The sequence below is a fragment of the Strix uralensis genome, chromosome 4, assembly GCF_047716275.1.
Source record: "Strix uralensis isolate ZFMK-TIS-50842 chromosome 4, bStrUra1, whole genome shotgun sequence".
In the NCBI taxonomy this organism is placed as follows: domain Eukaryota; kingdom Metazoa; phylum Chordata; class Aves; order Strigiformes; family Strigidae; genus Strix; species Strix uralensis.
Window position 1 is genome coordinate 29,289,548 of NC_133975.1, and position 15,639 is coordinate 29,305,186.

General features: G+C 39.7%; 1 protein-coding gene across 7 annotated transcripts in view; it reads left to right on the plus strand.

The window, feature by feature from the left end:
* Positions 1–15,639, plus strand: part of GABRB1 (gamma-aminobutyric acid type A receptor subunit beta1) — a 137,511-nt gene that overhangs the window by 69,251 nt on the left and 52,621 nt on the right. For all 7 annotated transcript variants that reach the window (XR_012628670.1, XR_012628671.1, XM_074866128.1 and 4 more), the window contains one exon: positions 3,287–3,507. Coding sequence is in view for 5 of the 7 variants with exons in the window: in XM_074866128.1 (XP_074722229.1) it covers positions 3,287–3,507 (221 nt within the window). In the remaining 2 variants the exon portion in view is untranslated. The remainder of the gene's footprint in view (positions 1–3,286; positions 3,508–15,639) is intronic.

A 15,639-nucleotide genomic window follows, 5' to 3' on the forward strand; every position in this document is an offset into this window, starting at 1 on the left:
CTCGAGGGTAGGGAGGCTCTGCAGAGAGACCTGAACAGGCTGGAGCGATGGGCTAAGGCCAACTGTATGAGTTTCAATAAGGCCAAATGCCGGGTGCTGCACTTGGGTCACAACAACCCCCAGCAGTGCTACAGGCTTGGGGAGGAGTGGCTGGAGAGCTGCCAGTCAGAGAGGGACCTGGGGGTGTTGATTGACATGATCATGAGCCAGCAGTGTGCCCAGGTGGCCAAGAAGGCCAATGGTATCCTGGCTTGTATCAGAAATAGCGTGGCCAGCAGGGACAGGGAAGTGATCTTGCCCCTGTACTTGGCACTGGTGAGGCCACACCTCGATTACTGTGTTCAGTTTGGGGCACCTCACTACAAAAAGGACATTGAATTACTCGAGCATGTCCAGAGAAGGGCAACGAAGCTGGTGAAGGGTCTGGAGCACATGTCGTACGAGGAGCGGCTGAGGGAACTGGGGTTGTTTAGTCTGGAGAAGAGGAGGCTGAGTGGAGACCTCATCGCCCTCTACAACTACCTGAAAGGAGATTGCAGACAACTGGGGATGAGCCTCTTTAACCAAGTAATAAGTGATAGGACAAGAGGTAATGGTCTCAAGTTGTGCCAGGGAAGGTTTAGACTAGATATTAGGAAGTATTTCTTTACAGAACAAGTTGTTAGGCATTGGAATGGGCTGCCCAGGGAGGTGGTGGAGTCCCCATCCCTAGAGGTGTTCAAGAGGCGGGTTGACATAGCCTTAGGTATATGGTGTAGTTGGAAACTGTCAGTGCTAGGTTAACGGTTGGACTAGATGATCTTCAAGGTCCTTTCCAACCTAGATGATTCTGTGATTCAGCAGAGCACAGCATACATCCCACTGCATTACTTTGTAGTTCCAGGCTTGACCAGCATGGTCTGAAAAGCAAAAGCAGCTGTCCTGACCTCCTCCTAGTTACCTGGTGTAAGAGACAACTTATAACTCCCCAAAACAAAGACTGAGAGAAGCAGTCTGAGGGAAGCATAAACAATGGTAAGGGATGGATGGGGTGGAAGCCCTCTGAACCTTTCAAAGGAATGTCTCACACACTTGTGAAACTGTAGTCACAGAGTGGATAATGTGGAGTCTGAAAAATGCAGGTTTTGTGCTCAATGAGCTAAGGTCGACACTTTCTTATCTCTTGTGTGACCCATGTGGGAGAAAACTTGTCTGTATAGTACAGGATGTGGCTGGAGGAGGAAGCCCTGTGGAGACAGGATTGTTCTCCTCTGGTACATCTTGTAAAGTTTCAGGGCCATCTGGCTGGTGAATGACCTTTGCCTCATTAGCTGCAAAATGCATATTAAAGTTGACACCCTTGCATATGCTAATAAAGATTAACAAGATCATGCTAGTTGCAACATCCCGTGAAGCGCCTTACTTCTCCCCATACATACGATACATCAATATGTAGGTTGGCCTGGGGGAGGGACCCAAGGAAAGTGTATATAAATTGAGGAGGGGCAAGGATAACAGTAGTGAAGAAGACAGATGCATCCTTGCACCCTCATTGGTGGGACCAACACAGGAACTGTTGAAATCAACAGTTTAGAAATCAACTGGTGATTTCTATCCTCATCTCTATCTCTCTTTCCCCCTCCTTTCCCTTGTTCATATCATATTGCTTGCCATAATTTGTTATATACTTAATCAATTATCGTGTATCCAGTTAATACACTGTGGGAAATTAATAATTGATTACATATGGACTTTGAGACTTGTCTCACCATTGTCCACTCTGTTGGGAATTTACAAATCTAAGTCACTTCTCTCCCTCTTCTGAGCAGGACGTGACACCTGGGCCAGGAAAAAACCCCATGCCTTCAGCATACCACTTCTTGGCTCTGTCATGGGTAACCATCTTGCAGGCCTGGGAAAGGGCATATCTGTAAAATCCTTGCAAATAAGTGCTCAGAATGGATGTAATTGCCCTATTGTGTATTACCACTGATCAAGTCATGGCATTTCCTCCATACAAAACAACTACTACAGGCCCAGGGCAAGCAAGAACGGTATTTTCATTAACTTCTTTTACTGATAAGTCTATAGTTTATAGTTCTGCTAGATGCAACATTTCAGGCAGAAACTCTTTTGGAAAGGTAACAAGTCTGCTTTGATTTCATGGCAACGATACAGTCTTAAGAAGCCACTGAAGATGAAGAGAGCAAATCACACCAGACAGCTTTTATGCTCTCTATTTCTTCAAAAGTTAAGAGTCCAGGCTAGGATTTGCGAGGATGACAGAGGTAAGGTTTTCCCTCACAAAAGAAAGTGTTACCCCTGACCAATTTTTTCAATAATATCTATAATTTTGCTGCATTTCTACTGAAAAAATGTGTGACAAAACAACCTGCAACTCAAAAAGGGGGCTAGGGGAGAAGATGAGGAAGAGAAAACTAATAGTCCACATACTGCTGTTCCACTCATCTTTTAAGAACTCCATCAGCTACAGAGTACATGGGCTTTTCCACTTTAAAAAACTGACTACCTTTAAAATCACCAAATTACCAGAAAGACAGACATGAGAAAGTAAATCAGACCAGAAGCCTGTTAGAACTATTTCTTTTCAGACTAAGTGAAAGCTGAAGGACTACATAAACGATATTTCAGCTAAGCTACATAACATGATAGTCAAGAGAAGGTGTTCATTTTCTGTGTGGTAATGTCTGATTGCCAAGGACAGAAAGCACCGCATTCCCTGGGCTGAGGTGAGATGTGCCCAGCTGTCTAAGGTCATTACATCTGGCAATTCCAGCAGATGCAGAATGGGAAGTTGTCCATTATACATTCTGAGATTGTATTTGCTCTTTCTTGGGAGGTCTATGGACTGCTGGCCTTTCTGAATTGTGGGGGAATCTTTCAGGATGAAGGGAGGGAATATCAAAAGAATGTCCTCAGTGGTACACAATGCTGTTTGGCTGGGGTCAGCTAAACCCTGCTCTTTTCACATTAAAAACAAACAAAAAAAATATCAAAAAATGTGCAAGTATGATCCACAGACTGGAGAGCCAAATGTACCATGTATTCCCTTTGGCTCAAGAGGTTTTGAAAGCCTGTGGTAGTTGCTGCCATTGATGAGTAGTGTGAAGTTCGACATTAACACAAACAGGCCAAGACTTACAATCACAGTTAATGACAACGTCTTAAAGATCCTTAAACTTTCGGTTGCTACTGATACTCAATTACTGAGAGTTATCTAAAAATAAACTTCTGTTCAGTTAATCAGTATGCAAAATACAAAAAGCCCTTCTTATTTCTTCCCTAGGACTACACCTTGACCATGTACTTCCAGCAGTCTTGGAGGGATAAAAGGCTCTCTTATTCTGGAATACCTTTAAACCTAACTCTGGACAACAGGGTGGCTGACCAGCTCTGGGTGCCGGACACGTATTTCCAAAATGACAAGAAGTCATTTGTCCATGGGGTGACTGTGAAAAACCGAATGATTCGACTCCATCCAGATGGGACCGTCCTTTATGGCCTACGGTACGTTGGGTTTTTTAAATCAGCTATATGACTGTCCTGGCAGAATCCAAGTGGCAAGTGCAGGAGTACCAATGCTGCACTCCTCTCCTTTTTCCTGGTTGCTCAGTGCAGCTTTATGAGTCAACAAATACTCCATCTAGACCACCACAATACACCCAAGAATTTTCCACAGGGCATCAAAACTACCTTTAAAAGTTATAGCCATTACTAGCAAAGTCTAATGCCTCTGTTTCTTTCAGCTCTTTTGAGCATGTTAACACTACTGATGAATTCTTTATTATGGTTCTCACCTGCTAATCACAGCTTAGACAGACACTTCCTTCCTTCTGAAATTTCTCCAGCAGCTCTTTAGAACAAATACAGAATATAAATATAAATAATAAAAGATAACAAATAATAAAAATATAAATTATAAACAAATATAAAACTGGGAGTTATCTGAAGACGTGACCAACATTTGGTAGGGAATAAAAAGATGACATTTGTAAATTTATATGATTTATTTAAAGATTATCTATATGTCTGAGTAACAGATTTTCTTTAATCTGTCTCTTCTCCTTTAATCACTGCCTCTTCACACCACAACTGCTTCTTCATACAGTGCAACCTATGTTGACCCCTGTAGATAAAAATATATTCTAAGATCTGAACAGGCACAATCTAATGATAAGGTACACAAATGTAAAATTAAAACTAAACCAAGTTATTTGTTATGTTGAGATCGCTGCAGAGCCTGAGTAGGCTTTGCATTATTTTTAAAGTTAAGGTAGCTTTGCATGAAAAAAAGGCATTGCCTGCTTGAAACAACCTTTGATCACTGTTATCATTCAACAGTGAAAATAATGTCCAGAGAACATAAACCTGAAAGCATAGTTCAGTTAGTCAGGGAAAAAAGTCATAAAGCATAAAACCTAGCTGAAATACCTCAAAATTGTACCTAAGATAGGACTGAAAAAAACAAACTGCTGCAGCAATTCAAAATGAAAATAATATTTAGAATGGTTTGGTTTGGAAGGGACCTTAAAGATCATCTAGTTCCAATCCACCCTGCCAAGTTGGGGAAAGATAACTTAGAGCTTACTGAAAATAAAAGTTTGAAATGACCTCTTAGCCTACAAAAAGCATAACCTTCTAAAACACAACACTACCCCATGCACTCAGAGAAAGCCTTCCAATCCATAAATTCAAGCCTCACAAGAAACAAAAAATCATTGTAAAATTATTATTTTGGTTCATCATAAATTTTCTTTTGAACTTGACAGATTCACAGGTAGTGCGCATCAGTTGCTACCAACAACCACATAGGCACTTTGATGCAGCCAGATCTGTTCTGGTACAGAAAAACTGCTACTTCAGTTGTGAAAAAGAAAACAAGGAACCCATGAGGAAATAGATGATAGACTACAGGCTGTCATTATCATCTGCTAAACAGAGCATTTGAAAAATACATCTCTCGCATTGCCTTCAGACCTCCTACAGTTTCCTTCGATCAAACTGACTTTTGAAAATCAGCTTAGCATGGCAGTTATCATTAGAGGGCTTTTTGGCCTAAGAACTTTTCAAACTTTTTTTTTTCCAGTCAGAAACTAAATTTATTTACATTCCAGGATTTGCACAGGGGCAAGAACGTGCATTAGAGCCAAGCAGTCTGTCACAAGCAGTTTTATACAATATAAACTACACCTAGAAATGTATGTGCTTCCAACACACATGCCATACATCTGGCATCAATAACTGTCTTCTGCAGAAATAGCAAAAGAATCTGTGACACATCTGGTGAACCTGCTGCAAGTCCTCTCATGTGCTTCATCCACAAAGCACCAACCTGGCCAAGAAGCTGTGACCTTGCCTGAGCATAATGCCTGTGCTCTTCCTCTCAGAGGTGGTCAGGCAAACCTCCAGTGCAGCAGTAAAGATGGTCACCTTCACATAAAGAGATTGCTAGTTCATATGATTAAATTACCATTCACATTTGAATGGTTAAACAGCAGCTCTGCAACTTAATACCCCATCCAATACCTCATCCAATACCTCACTGCTCTCACTAGGGAAACCAAATAAACAAAACCAAATAAACAAAAAACCCCCACACTAATATAAAGGGCAACCTATATTCCACACACCTGCAGTCTAGTACTGGGTGATTCCCATCTCCTCCCTCACCTCTGCCTCATGCCCTTAACGTACACTGGCACAGAGGCAACCTGGGGCTTTCCAAGGTTTCTGGGCGTCCCCACCTTCTCACCCCAGAGAAGGCAGCAGGGGCTCGGGGTGCAGCATTGCCAGATGTGGCCATATCTAACAACAGCGTTGTCGTCACCAACCACATGCAGAAAGAGATGCTCAGTTGTTATGTCTTTTTTATGGCCCAAGCTAATGTGCCGTGTTTTCTGCAAGGACAAAGTAGCTGTTTAGATACAACTGGTGAGAAGACTTTGGTCTGCCAGTGAAAACACATGTAGTGTCACCATCCCACAAGAAAGATCTTATCAAAGGCAAAGATAACAAATGAGCAGAAGAATGAAGAGACATTGAAACAGGTTTCATAGAAGCGATGGCAACAGATTGCACTTGGTTTGCATCTTTTAGTGGTCACTTTCCTCATGGTAATAAATATGCTTCTGTCAGCCTTTAGGTCCTACAAACAAAAATTTCCTCATATACCAGATGACAGGTGCCTCATAAGAAATAGAACACAAGAAAACACTGCAGAAAATGTTCTTGGATAAAATTCAGCATTGCCTGTTAGAAATTTGAGCACAGCTGCAATCATAGTCTCACAAGTAGAGAAGAAACTTTGCAACATACTAGCTTCATTTAGTTTCTATGCAGTAGAGAGCGTGAAGACGGTATCACCAAACCTCTCACACAGGAGCCGTGACCTGTGAGTTTCACTTTCATTGCTGAAGACAGAGCATTGGCCTTGCATGACTTGGATAAGACAGACAACACCAACTACACTGCAGATCAGGGTCTGAGTTCCCAACAAATTAGGCAGGGCCTTAAACCATCTCTCAAGGATCATTTAAATGCTTGCTTTCCCCTTTGCCTCCTATTCCCCACACAAATTTTCTGGTTTTCAGTCCAGAGTTAAATGTTTCTTTTCAGGCTTAGATATGAAATTTTACTGGCTTCTTGAAACAGGGATTGGAACAATCACAGCAGCTCTAAATAACCTGCTTTGCTTGCATCCGTGTACTCAGCAGTTTGGCATTGATGCAATGTTCAGTCTCGACAGAGTTGAGGAAAAATAAAACAAGGTTAATCATCTGGCTTTACAGATGAATAAACAAGGGAAACATGCACTGAATACACTGGAATGGTTTTAGATCATATAACAAAACATTATCAGTTCAGTATGTCTCCATTACAGTATTATTTCTGTGATGAAAAACCAGTCCCTTTAGCTATTTTTTCCAGTAACTTTCAGCTGCTATAACCCCACAGTTTAAAGAACAATGTGTGCATATAAACTTGTGCAGACACAGAATACTCTTAAACCTTCTGCCCTCTAAAACTGTGCATTGCTCTTACTGAAAATACTACTTCTGTTAATTATTCACAGTAGTGAATAATGCATAACATTACTAACTAAATAACTCTTTCATCCTATTGCCTAAGCAACTAAACACACATAAACTTATTTAACTCCACGTTAATATTTCCACTGCATTCCATCTCAAATATGCCAGGGAAGTTGAGTGTCACTGTTAAGTATTATCTACCTGAAGTGCGTGATTCTTCAGTTTCTATCAAGTACTCCCACCAGCAGCTATTATTATTTTCTATGGTGTAGCCACCTGCTTCCAAAGAGAAAGAAAAAAAATCCATTTGAGTCAATGTGCAAACCTGCAGAACTGTGAGGCTGGTGTCTGAGACAGCTCTAGCTTGGTTCCAGTACACATGGTAAAATACTGGATTCTTCTTTATTTTTTCCCCATTTTTAATAAGTCATCAGATCCTATTAGCTATAACACTTTTGGCACTAGCAGCGTCTCTCATTATTTTTACTGCCTTTTCAGTCAAGATTCTGTAGATACCTCTCCCAAAGCTCTAGATTCTCAAACCAACACGTGCTGTTATTTCTTTTGCTTGTTCTTTCTCCCCCTTTCCTGGGTAAGATGCTAGACATGTAATCTGTATTTAAGATCTTTAAGGAAACATTAATTTATTGTTCTGAATTCCATAAGCAAAGTCTTACGTCATGATGTCAAGAATAGAAGCTCTGATTTAAATCATCCTTTCCTAGTATTTTTATGCCACCTCTTAATTCTTCTCAGCATTTCACTAGCAGAACAATGACATCTTGTTGCTTCTGAGACATCTGTTCTGTTATCACGACACTACCTCAAAATAAAATAAACATCAGCAGAATTTCATCTGGTGTGGTGAAGGAAGTATATCTTTCAAAAGTACTAGTTAAGAAACACAACATACCTTTAGTGATACCTTTACAGAGATTTCCCTCCCTTCTGATGTTCAGACACAAACCCATCTTTCATTGGAACAGGTCTTCACTTATTTCAAGGCAGGGGGTCTGAGCATATCATGACAAGGATGCGAAGATCTGGCTTGGAGCACTGAAAACTTTCAGTTTTAGTGAGACCACACATTTTTATATTGCTGCAGAGGATGCTACTTTGCTAGGCATTGCTACAACTGCAAGGGGGTGGGGAAAGGATGATCTTTGCCTTCAACATAAGGACTTATTGACCCATGCAACGCTGGATTTACTAACCCCTTATTCATGTAGTATTCGTGGAAGCCCATCTAGCATATTCTAAAGGTGGAATGCAAGAAAAGCTATATTTATTAAATGTGGAATGCTTTGTTTTTAAATATAATCTTAAAAGTAAATTTGAGTGTGAACTTCCCATCTTGACTGTTTCTATTTTCATGACATATCCGAGAGTGTTACTAAAGAAATTTGCTAGCCAGGAGCTTACATCTTTTAGTGCAGTGAAATTTCACTGCTTTGTGGATTTGTTTTGTATTGCTATGATTTGGGGCTATGGAGTTTTGGTTTTCCTCCAAACGCATTCATGGATTTTATTAGAGAGTCAGTTACTGGGTCCTTTTGAGCACATTCCATCATGGCAAGAAGCAGCATACTTACCTCAATAGATTGTCCTCACCTGTATTACTAAACAGCTCCAGCCAAAAAAAAGACTACAGTCATTCTAAATTATAAAAAATGATGCCATCTAACTGAAATAAAAAGCTACTATTTATTTCACTCCACAGAAGAATACAGAACAACTTATAAAGCAAGGTGATAGAGTAGTTTTGAAAATGATACAAAAAGCTATTTCTTCCATGTATCAATGCCAAAAGATTTAGCAGCAGGCATCTTTAAAAAAAAAAGAAGTGTTATGCTGGAGTAAAGAATCCAAGGACGAGCAAGACAGTAGACCACATCTGACACAGAAAACTACTTTCTTCTACTTAGTGTCTTCATATGTGTTTACCTGGTATTAAGGCTCACAAGAACCAGTTTGGGACTTCCTTTATATTTTTGAAACCTGAAGATATAAAGAACTTTGCAAAAATAAGTCAATCAAATATTTGTCATTTCTTCCACCTCCCAAAACATTTCAGTCTCTGAGGGTCACTTTTCAGGATTCACAAGCAAATGAATACATTCCTCAGCATACTGCTACTAGGAAGGTGTAGGGATGAGGGAGGCAGTTCACGTGCACATTGTGGGTACCAGTTCAGCCTGACACAGGTCACACTGGGCCTGCAACTTTCTTCCAACAGATCACCCTTAAACGAGCAAACATGCCTGATGAGCAGCCGTCATGGCCCCTAATCACAGGAGATGCACTGCTAGAAGCATTTGTTCAACTCGGAAAAAAGGAGAGGATAAGGACACGCCAAATTGATTTCAAGACAAATGGATTTTCCTCTTTGTATCTCCCTTTGCTTGCAGACTGTTTGAATTGTCTGTGCTCCTCTGTCAATCCTACTGTCATCTCCTCTTTCTAGTCCATAACCCAGTCCTTGGGCATAGCATGGCTGGTGCAAGGAGATAAGTGATCCATGACAAGTATTTAAACCCATGGGGAGAAAACAGTTGGCACCAACAGTCTATGCACGGAAGACAGCAGGCATGGCCAAAATACAGTCACATTTATTAACCAGGCTTCAGTAACCATAGGAGAAAGAGCTACTCCTTAACCTTGGTGGTTACCAGAGGGAAAAAAGCACCAAAGTTCGCTTATGCTCTCTCATGCTTCAGCAAGGACTCCTCCAGTCTGTGTGTTTATAAAGTCAAAGCAGAGAACATGTGTATTTGTCTGAGAGCTGCAGCACCATCAATATGTGATGTTGCCATAAGCTAAAATGTATTTTCAGGACTGTTCTTACCATGTGCAAAACTGGTTAATTTGACACAGTCTGCCCCAGGTCACTTCCCACACACTGCTGTTAATTTGATAGAGATTGCAAAATGGTTTGTACAATACTTTCTGAGAAAAAAAAAATTATCATCTCCATACAGCTACAGTCTGCAATTTACTGCATGAAGCACAGTAGTGCTCAAGCAGGCACAGGCGTACCACGATATAGCTTATTTTTCACACAGAAGCTGAGGGATGTGCTTCTCTAAATACTGCTGAAAGCACGAGAACGCAGTACAGGTGTAGTCTGTCTCATAGCTCTGTGCAAGAACGGTGAAGGAGCACCAGGGAATGAGACACTATCAGTGTCACTCATTTTTAGTGAATGAGTGAGCAAATCTAACTGAACAGCTATATGCTCTATATAACTCTAGTTCAGGGGAAAAAACGTGGAACAGAATGAGAGAATCCTACAGAAATTGTATTTGCTCGCTTTGTTTTTCAGATGCAAAGAGATGTAATTGTATTCAGACACCAAACAAAAAATAGCAAGAATAAAGGAACTGTAACCTAGGCACTCCTAAGCTCACGACAAACAACTACTGCATTATTCTCCTTCAAATAAAAAGTACTTTTTGATATTAATTTTTTTTTTTAATGATGTCTCCTCCTCAGGCTGGGTGTCCCTTGCAGCCATCTAACTTAACTAGCAGCAGGAAGTGTGGCAGTAGCAGCACAAAGCTCTACTTCCCCACTGGGCCTGCTGCATTTCAGGAACATTTTCTCAGGTCCAGCCAGACTTTTCTGCAGCTTAGATGTTGAAACCTGCATTTACACTCCCTGCCAGCTTAACTGCACTCCCTTCTCCAGATGTGAGCACCTCTCCCCAAACCTGCCTCCTCCAGCTCCTGCCAGGACTCTTCATGTCCAGCCTGCAGTTTCTTATTCCCCTACTTAATGTACAAAGATTGGAAAGGGCAGAGTGCTACAGGATGATAAATCAGTGGAGGACAAGCACATTTAGTCCATTTGCTGCATGAAGCTCAATTCATCTTTTTACTTCTCCAGAATTTAGTTGGGCACTGGTGGGAAACTGTGTGCTGTGTTGCTCTATACCCATCCCCAGAGGCTGCTGTATACTTCACTGCTTAACACCACGGCTGGAAATCGAAGAGATGACCTCAGTTCGGGCACCTCGCTCTGGAGTGGTTGGATTTGCAACATTTATGATATGTTCATGTAATGCTGTATATACAGTGAAATGCAATCTCGCTACTACTTTACTCACACATTTGTTATACATAATGTAACATACCCATCAACACAGTGTTTTATCATTTCTTTAACATTGTTTGATGAAGAATACCTGAGACCGAGATCATTGCAGTAATTCAGAACTGAAAGCACACCACCAAAACAGAGGATATTTAAGACAAAAGTGAGTACAACCCTTAAACATTATGGGGCATCATTTATGTAGACCTTTACTACTACAGGTAAACCAGAAAACCTGCAACTTGCTTATGGGCTTCTATGTGCAAACCAAAAAGACCGCTTACGAAACACTGAGGTTTTATTGAGCGTCAAGCACAAAATGGAGCCTGCAGGCTTGATAAAATTAAGTGGTAAATTGGTAGTTAATAAACAGCACAAATGGAAATGGAAAACTGAAAACTGTAAGAAAAGGGAAAAAAGCTAGGGTCCTCTCCAGCTGCCAGGGTAAGAAGTCCGAGGAGTAACTTAGAGACAGCCTTGCTGTCTTTAGCACGAATGGTCTCACAAACAGCCAGGGGGAAGCCACCAGTTGCACATCCCAAAAAGAGCACACAAACTGAAATCCCTCCAGCAGCATGCATGGCAAATCTCCCCTGGCTCTTACCCCCAATAATCAGCAAATGTGGCAGAAACATGCAGCAATGTGGGGAGCAACTATTCATAAACTCCTACTGAGTTGTCAAATAATTCCCTGGATTTGATTTGGAAGTTTTCCCTCCAGTTTTACCCAACTTAATTTTTATTCCATTTTCACATAGCATTTTTTTCATGTGAAAATAATCTAGGGAAGGTGGAGAAACACTTCATGTTGAGCAAGTCCTATAGACTAAAAAAAACCAACCAACCAACACCCAAGTACTTAACTCAGCTTTAAATATGTGAGTGGTGACTCAGTAGTTAAGTACATAAGCAGTCTGGTGGAGTCACAACAACTGGCTTCACGGGCTTGAATTTGAACACAAGCTTGATGCTGTAATTGATTGTGGCTATCAATTCTTCACTTTGAAGAACTGAATTATAAACATTTTGTAGAGCAAAGCCCATTAGGCTTTATTCAAAGACCACTTAAATCAAGCAGATTCTAGATCAAACTCAGATTACTGAAATTATCTGTCACCTATTTAAATATATTAATATTGTTAAAATACTATTTAAGCACATTAATACTATCCAAAGAAAAACTAAAAAATAATGAGACAATATTTAACAAATGTTTAGTTTTAAAGCTGAAGGACACTGCAAAGTATGAATTACACATTATCTATGCAACACATCATCTCTTACTGTCTTGGTATAAATTCATTTTGGATGATTTTATCCTCTATTTTACAGACTGTGTTCTGCCTACTGAATCTGAGCAAGTAGTCCTCCCTTTCTCCCATATCAGAAGCGCAAGTGTCTTCCAATACTTTGGAAGTATTAATCTCCCACTGTCAACCCAAACTACATCAAAATTGCACTTCTAAATAGATGGTCTTTTTAAAAAATAAATAGTAAAAAAAAAAAAAATAAAAAACTGCATTCACACCAAAGCTCATCTCTAGTGTGTATAAATAATAGCATTATTTATAGTTTCCTCAAACACATTGGGAGACAGAAATTAAGTAAAATAAATTTAATGGCAGAGGTTAACACTGAAGTACCTTTGATCAAGAAGAATTTCAAATAAGTTTGTGTACACTCTAAGAATCTCTTCATCCAATAATAGCATGAGCAATTTTTTACAAGTATTTCTTTCTTTACTTGCTTTTAAGGGGTGGGTATCAGATGAGGAAGGAGCTTTTGTGTGTTTACCATCTCAGTTTTCTCCTCTAAAACCATAAAAGCTCGTGCCTGATATCTGTGCATCTAACGGGTTATCTTATAATTGTGCAACCAGAAAGAAGGTCCCACAAGCTTTTCACATGAGCTATGTAACTCCTACTGTATCAGCGTGGCCAGTTGCATACACACTGTTGCGGTAGCACATATTTCATCTTCATACTCTAGGAGTTAGTGCTTAAGTTTCCATAACTTTATAAGCATCAAGAAATGTGTTCAAAATCTAGTATTTCAGGAAAAAAGCAAATATAACTTTGCAAGGAACACCAAATGAACATATACAGTTACCCACTTGTATTTTTGAAAGAAAAAGGCAAAAGCTTTTCTAAAAAGCACTGCAATTTAACTTACAGAGCTGGTATATATTGTTAGCAGTACAGATTTTTTAGTATATATTTTTATATAATGCTATATACAGGTACATAACAATAGAGATCTATGCTGAATCCTAATATGCTAACATACTTTAAGTAGTACATTTCGTATCAGCATACATTTGATACATACCACAGTATGTGTGTTTTCCAGGTCTTAAAGTTCATTAAAAATACATTTAATAAAAAGCAAATCCATTTTCCTCTAATAATAAAAATTTAAAAGGGACCATAATTAAAGTACTACTTTGCTGCAGATCTCCAATTTGCATGCTATTAATTTCAGGCATACTGAGAACACTTATTGAAGGAGAAAATGTTAAGTTCTTAGTTGCTTAAACCCAACCTTACTCTCATTTCATTTATATTGATCAGTGACATCAGTGAAGTACCTGTTCAACCAAAGTCAGAGGAGCAGGGGTGAGGGGTAAATCTGTACTTTTTCTATGTAATAAAAGCATCAGGCAGGTAAATTAAGGTCCTTAAGGGGGCAACAAATATTTTACCAGACCTGTACCACATTGATGAATGCACTTAGATCCACACGAGAGAGGTCTCCTAATTTAGGTGTTCTCTTTAAGAGACAAAAACTGGCCTAACAAACACTACCCTAAAGCTGCTGAAATCCTGAACAAATGCTGGGAGGGACAGCCCATTCACTAATGACACACAAAGTGAAAAAGGAAAATTAATAAAAGGTGCCAGGTTGTTGGGATTGCTGCTTCTCAGAGGCATCCTCTTTGCTCATGTACCTCACAGTCATCAGGCCGTACCTGCTCTGTGCTACACCATGCAGAACGTTGGCTTGTACAACATCAAGTGTTTAAGGGTATCCACATCAAGAGCAAGCCTGCCTTGATTAATTCACTAAGGCAATCAAACACAGTGGTTTTAAGTAATTTTAAGACAAATTAAGAACTGTTTTGAGTACAATCCTAAGATGCAAATAATCATGCATAAAAATGTTTTCAGGCAATGTGTGTTCTCCTTAACCCTCACTGTTCTACAAATGTCTCTACTTAAAAGAAAAAGACAATTAGCCTTTCTTCTCAAATATCATTGGCCTAGTTTAGAAGTAGCTGCAAGAGAATTTACAATCTAGAAAACAGTCAAGCCCTTGAGATAATAAAATGTAAAAGGAATTGCTCTATAAAATACAATAGTATGTTCCTCTATTTGGCACTTTTGCTATAGTATCAACATACATGGTCTCATAACTGCCAGGCCAAAATGACCTCATTTTAAGAGGCAAAATGTGTCACAACTAGAGTGTTTTAATTTATAAAGTCATTAATAAGGTGAGATTACCAAGTATTGCTACAGCATTGGTAATACAATCCCACTTTAAACTGCAAATCTGACCTCTTTGTTAGACTGGGAAGTCAGCCTGAGCAAGCACGAGGAGGTAGGTACTTCAAATACAATTCATGTAGTTTCAGATGACATATTTGGATTGCAAATATAATTAGATATCATCTTTCAGGGAAGAATCTAGAAGTAGCAGAAGAGCAGAAGTACTGCAGCTACTTGGAGCCTAAAGCAAGAGCCAAAAGCCCAAAACTCACTCGTCAGTTAAACCTACAGTAGGTAGATTTACATGGGAATGACCTACATGGGAGTCTGACCTGACTACGAATTATTTCTTGATCTCTGGTTAAATCATCAGGCAGCAACATCAGCCTCAGCTCCCCTAGCCCAGGTACAGTGTTGTCTACACCTGGCATGACTGTTTTCACCTTAGCTGCGATACCTACTCACAAGTCAGAGTAACCCAGCAGTCACAGCCTCAGACCTCAGTACCAATGACAACATGTCCCACTGACAAAGGCATTGGCTCCAATTCTTGAAATTCCATTAAAAAAACAAAACCAAAAAACAACCTCCCAAAAAAACAACAAAAAAACCCCCACACAAAACCCCCCCACCTCTCAAAAAAAAAGCAAACAAACCAAAATACATACGCACAAACAAATCAAACACCACACAGGTCCTTCCTAGAGTCAAGTCAGTAAGAGTATACACTTAGCTTTTCTTTGGAAAGAATGGCTAAAAACAAAACAGAACAAGTACAAATTATTTGTGCTAACTTTTTGCAAAATGGTATTTTCCAAACTTGAAAAGTATCCAGTTCTTCATATTCATGAAAAAATGCTAAAGACCAGTTTTTCAAAGCCACATGCATAACAATAGGCTTGGTCAAACAAGACACCGATCATCTTCCAAAAAGATATATATACACCCTCTTACATTACCATCATTTCTATAGATCAGACAGAAAAGTTTATCATCTGAGAAGATAAGTTACATACAAAGGGTAAACT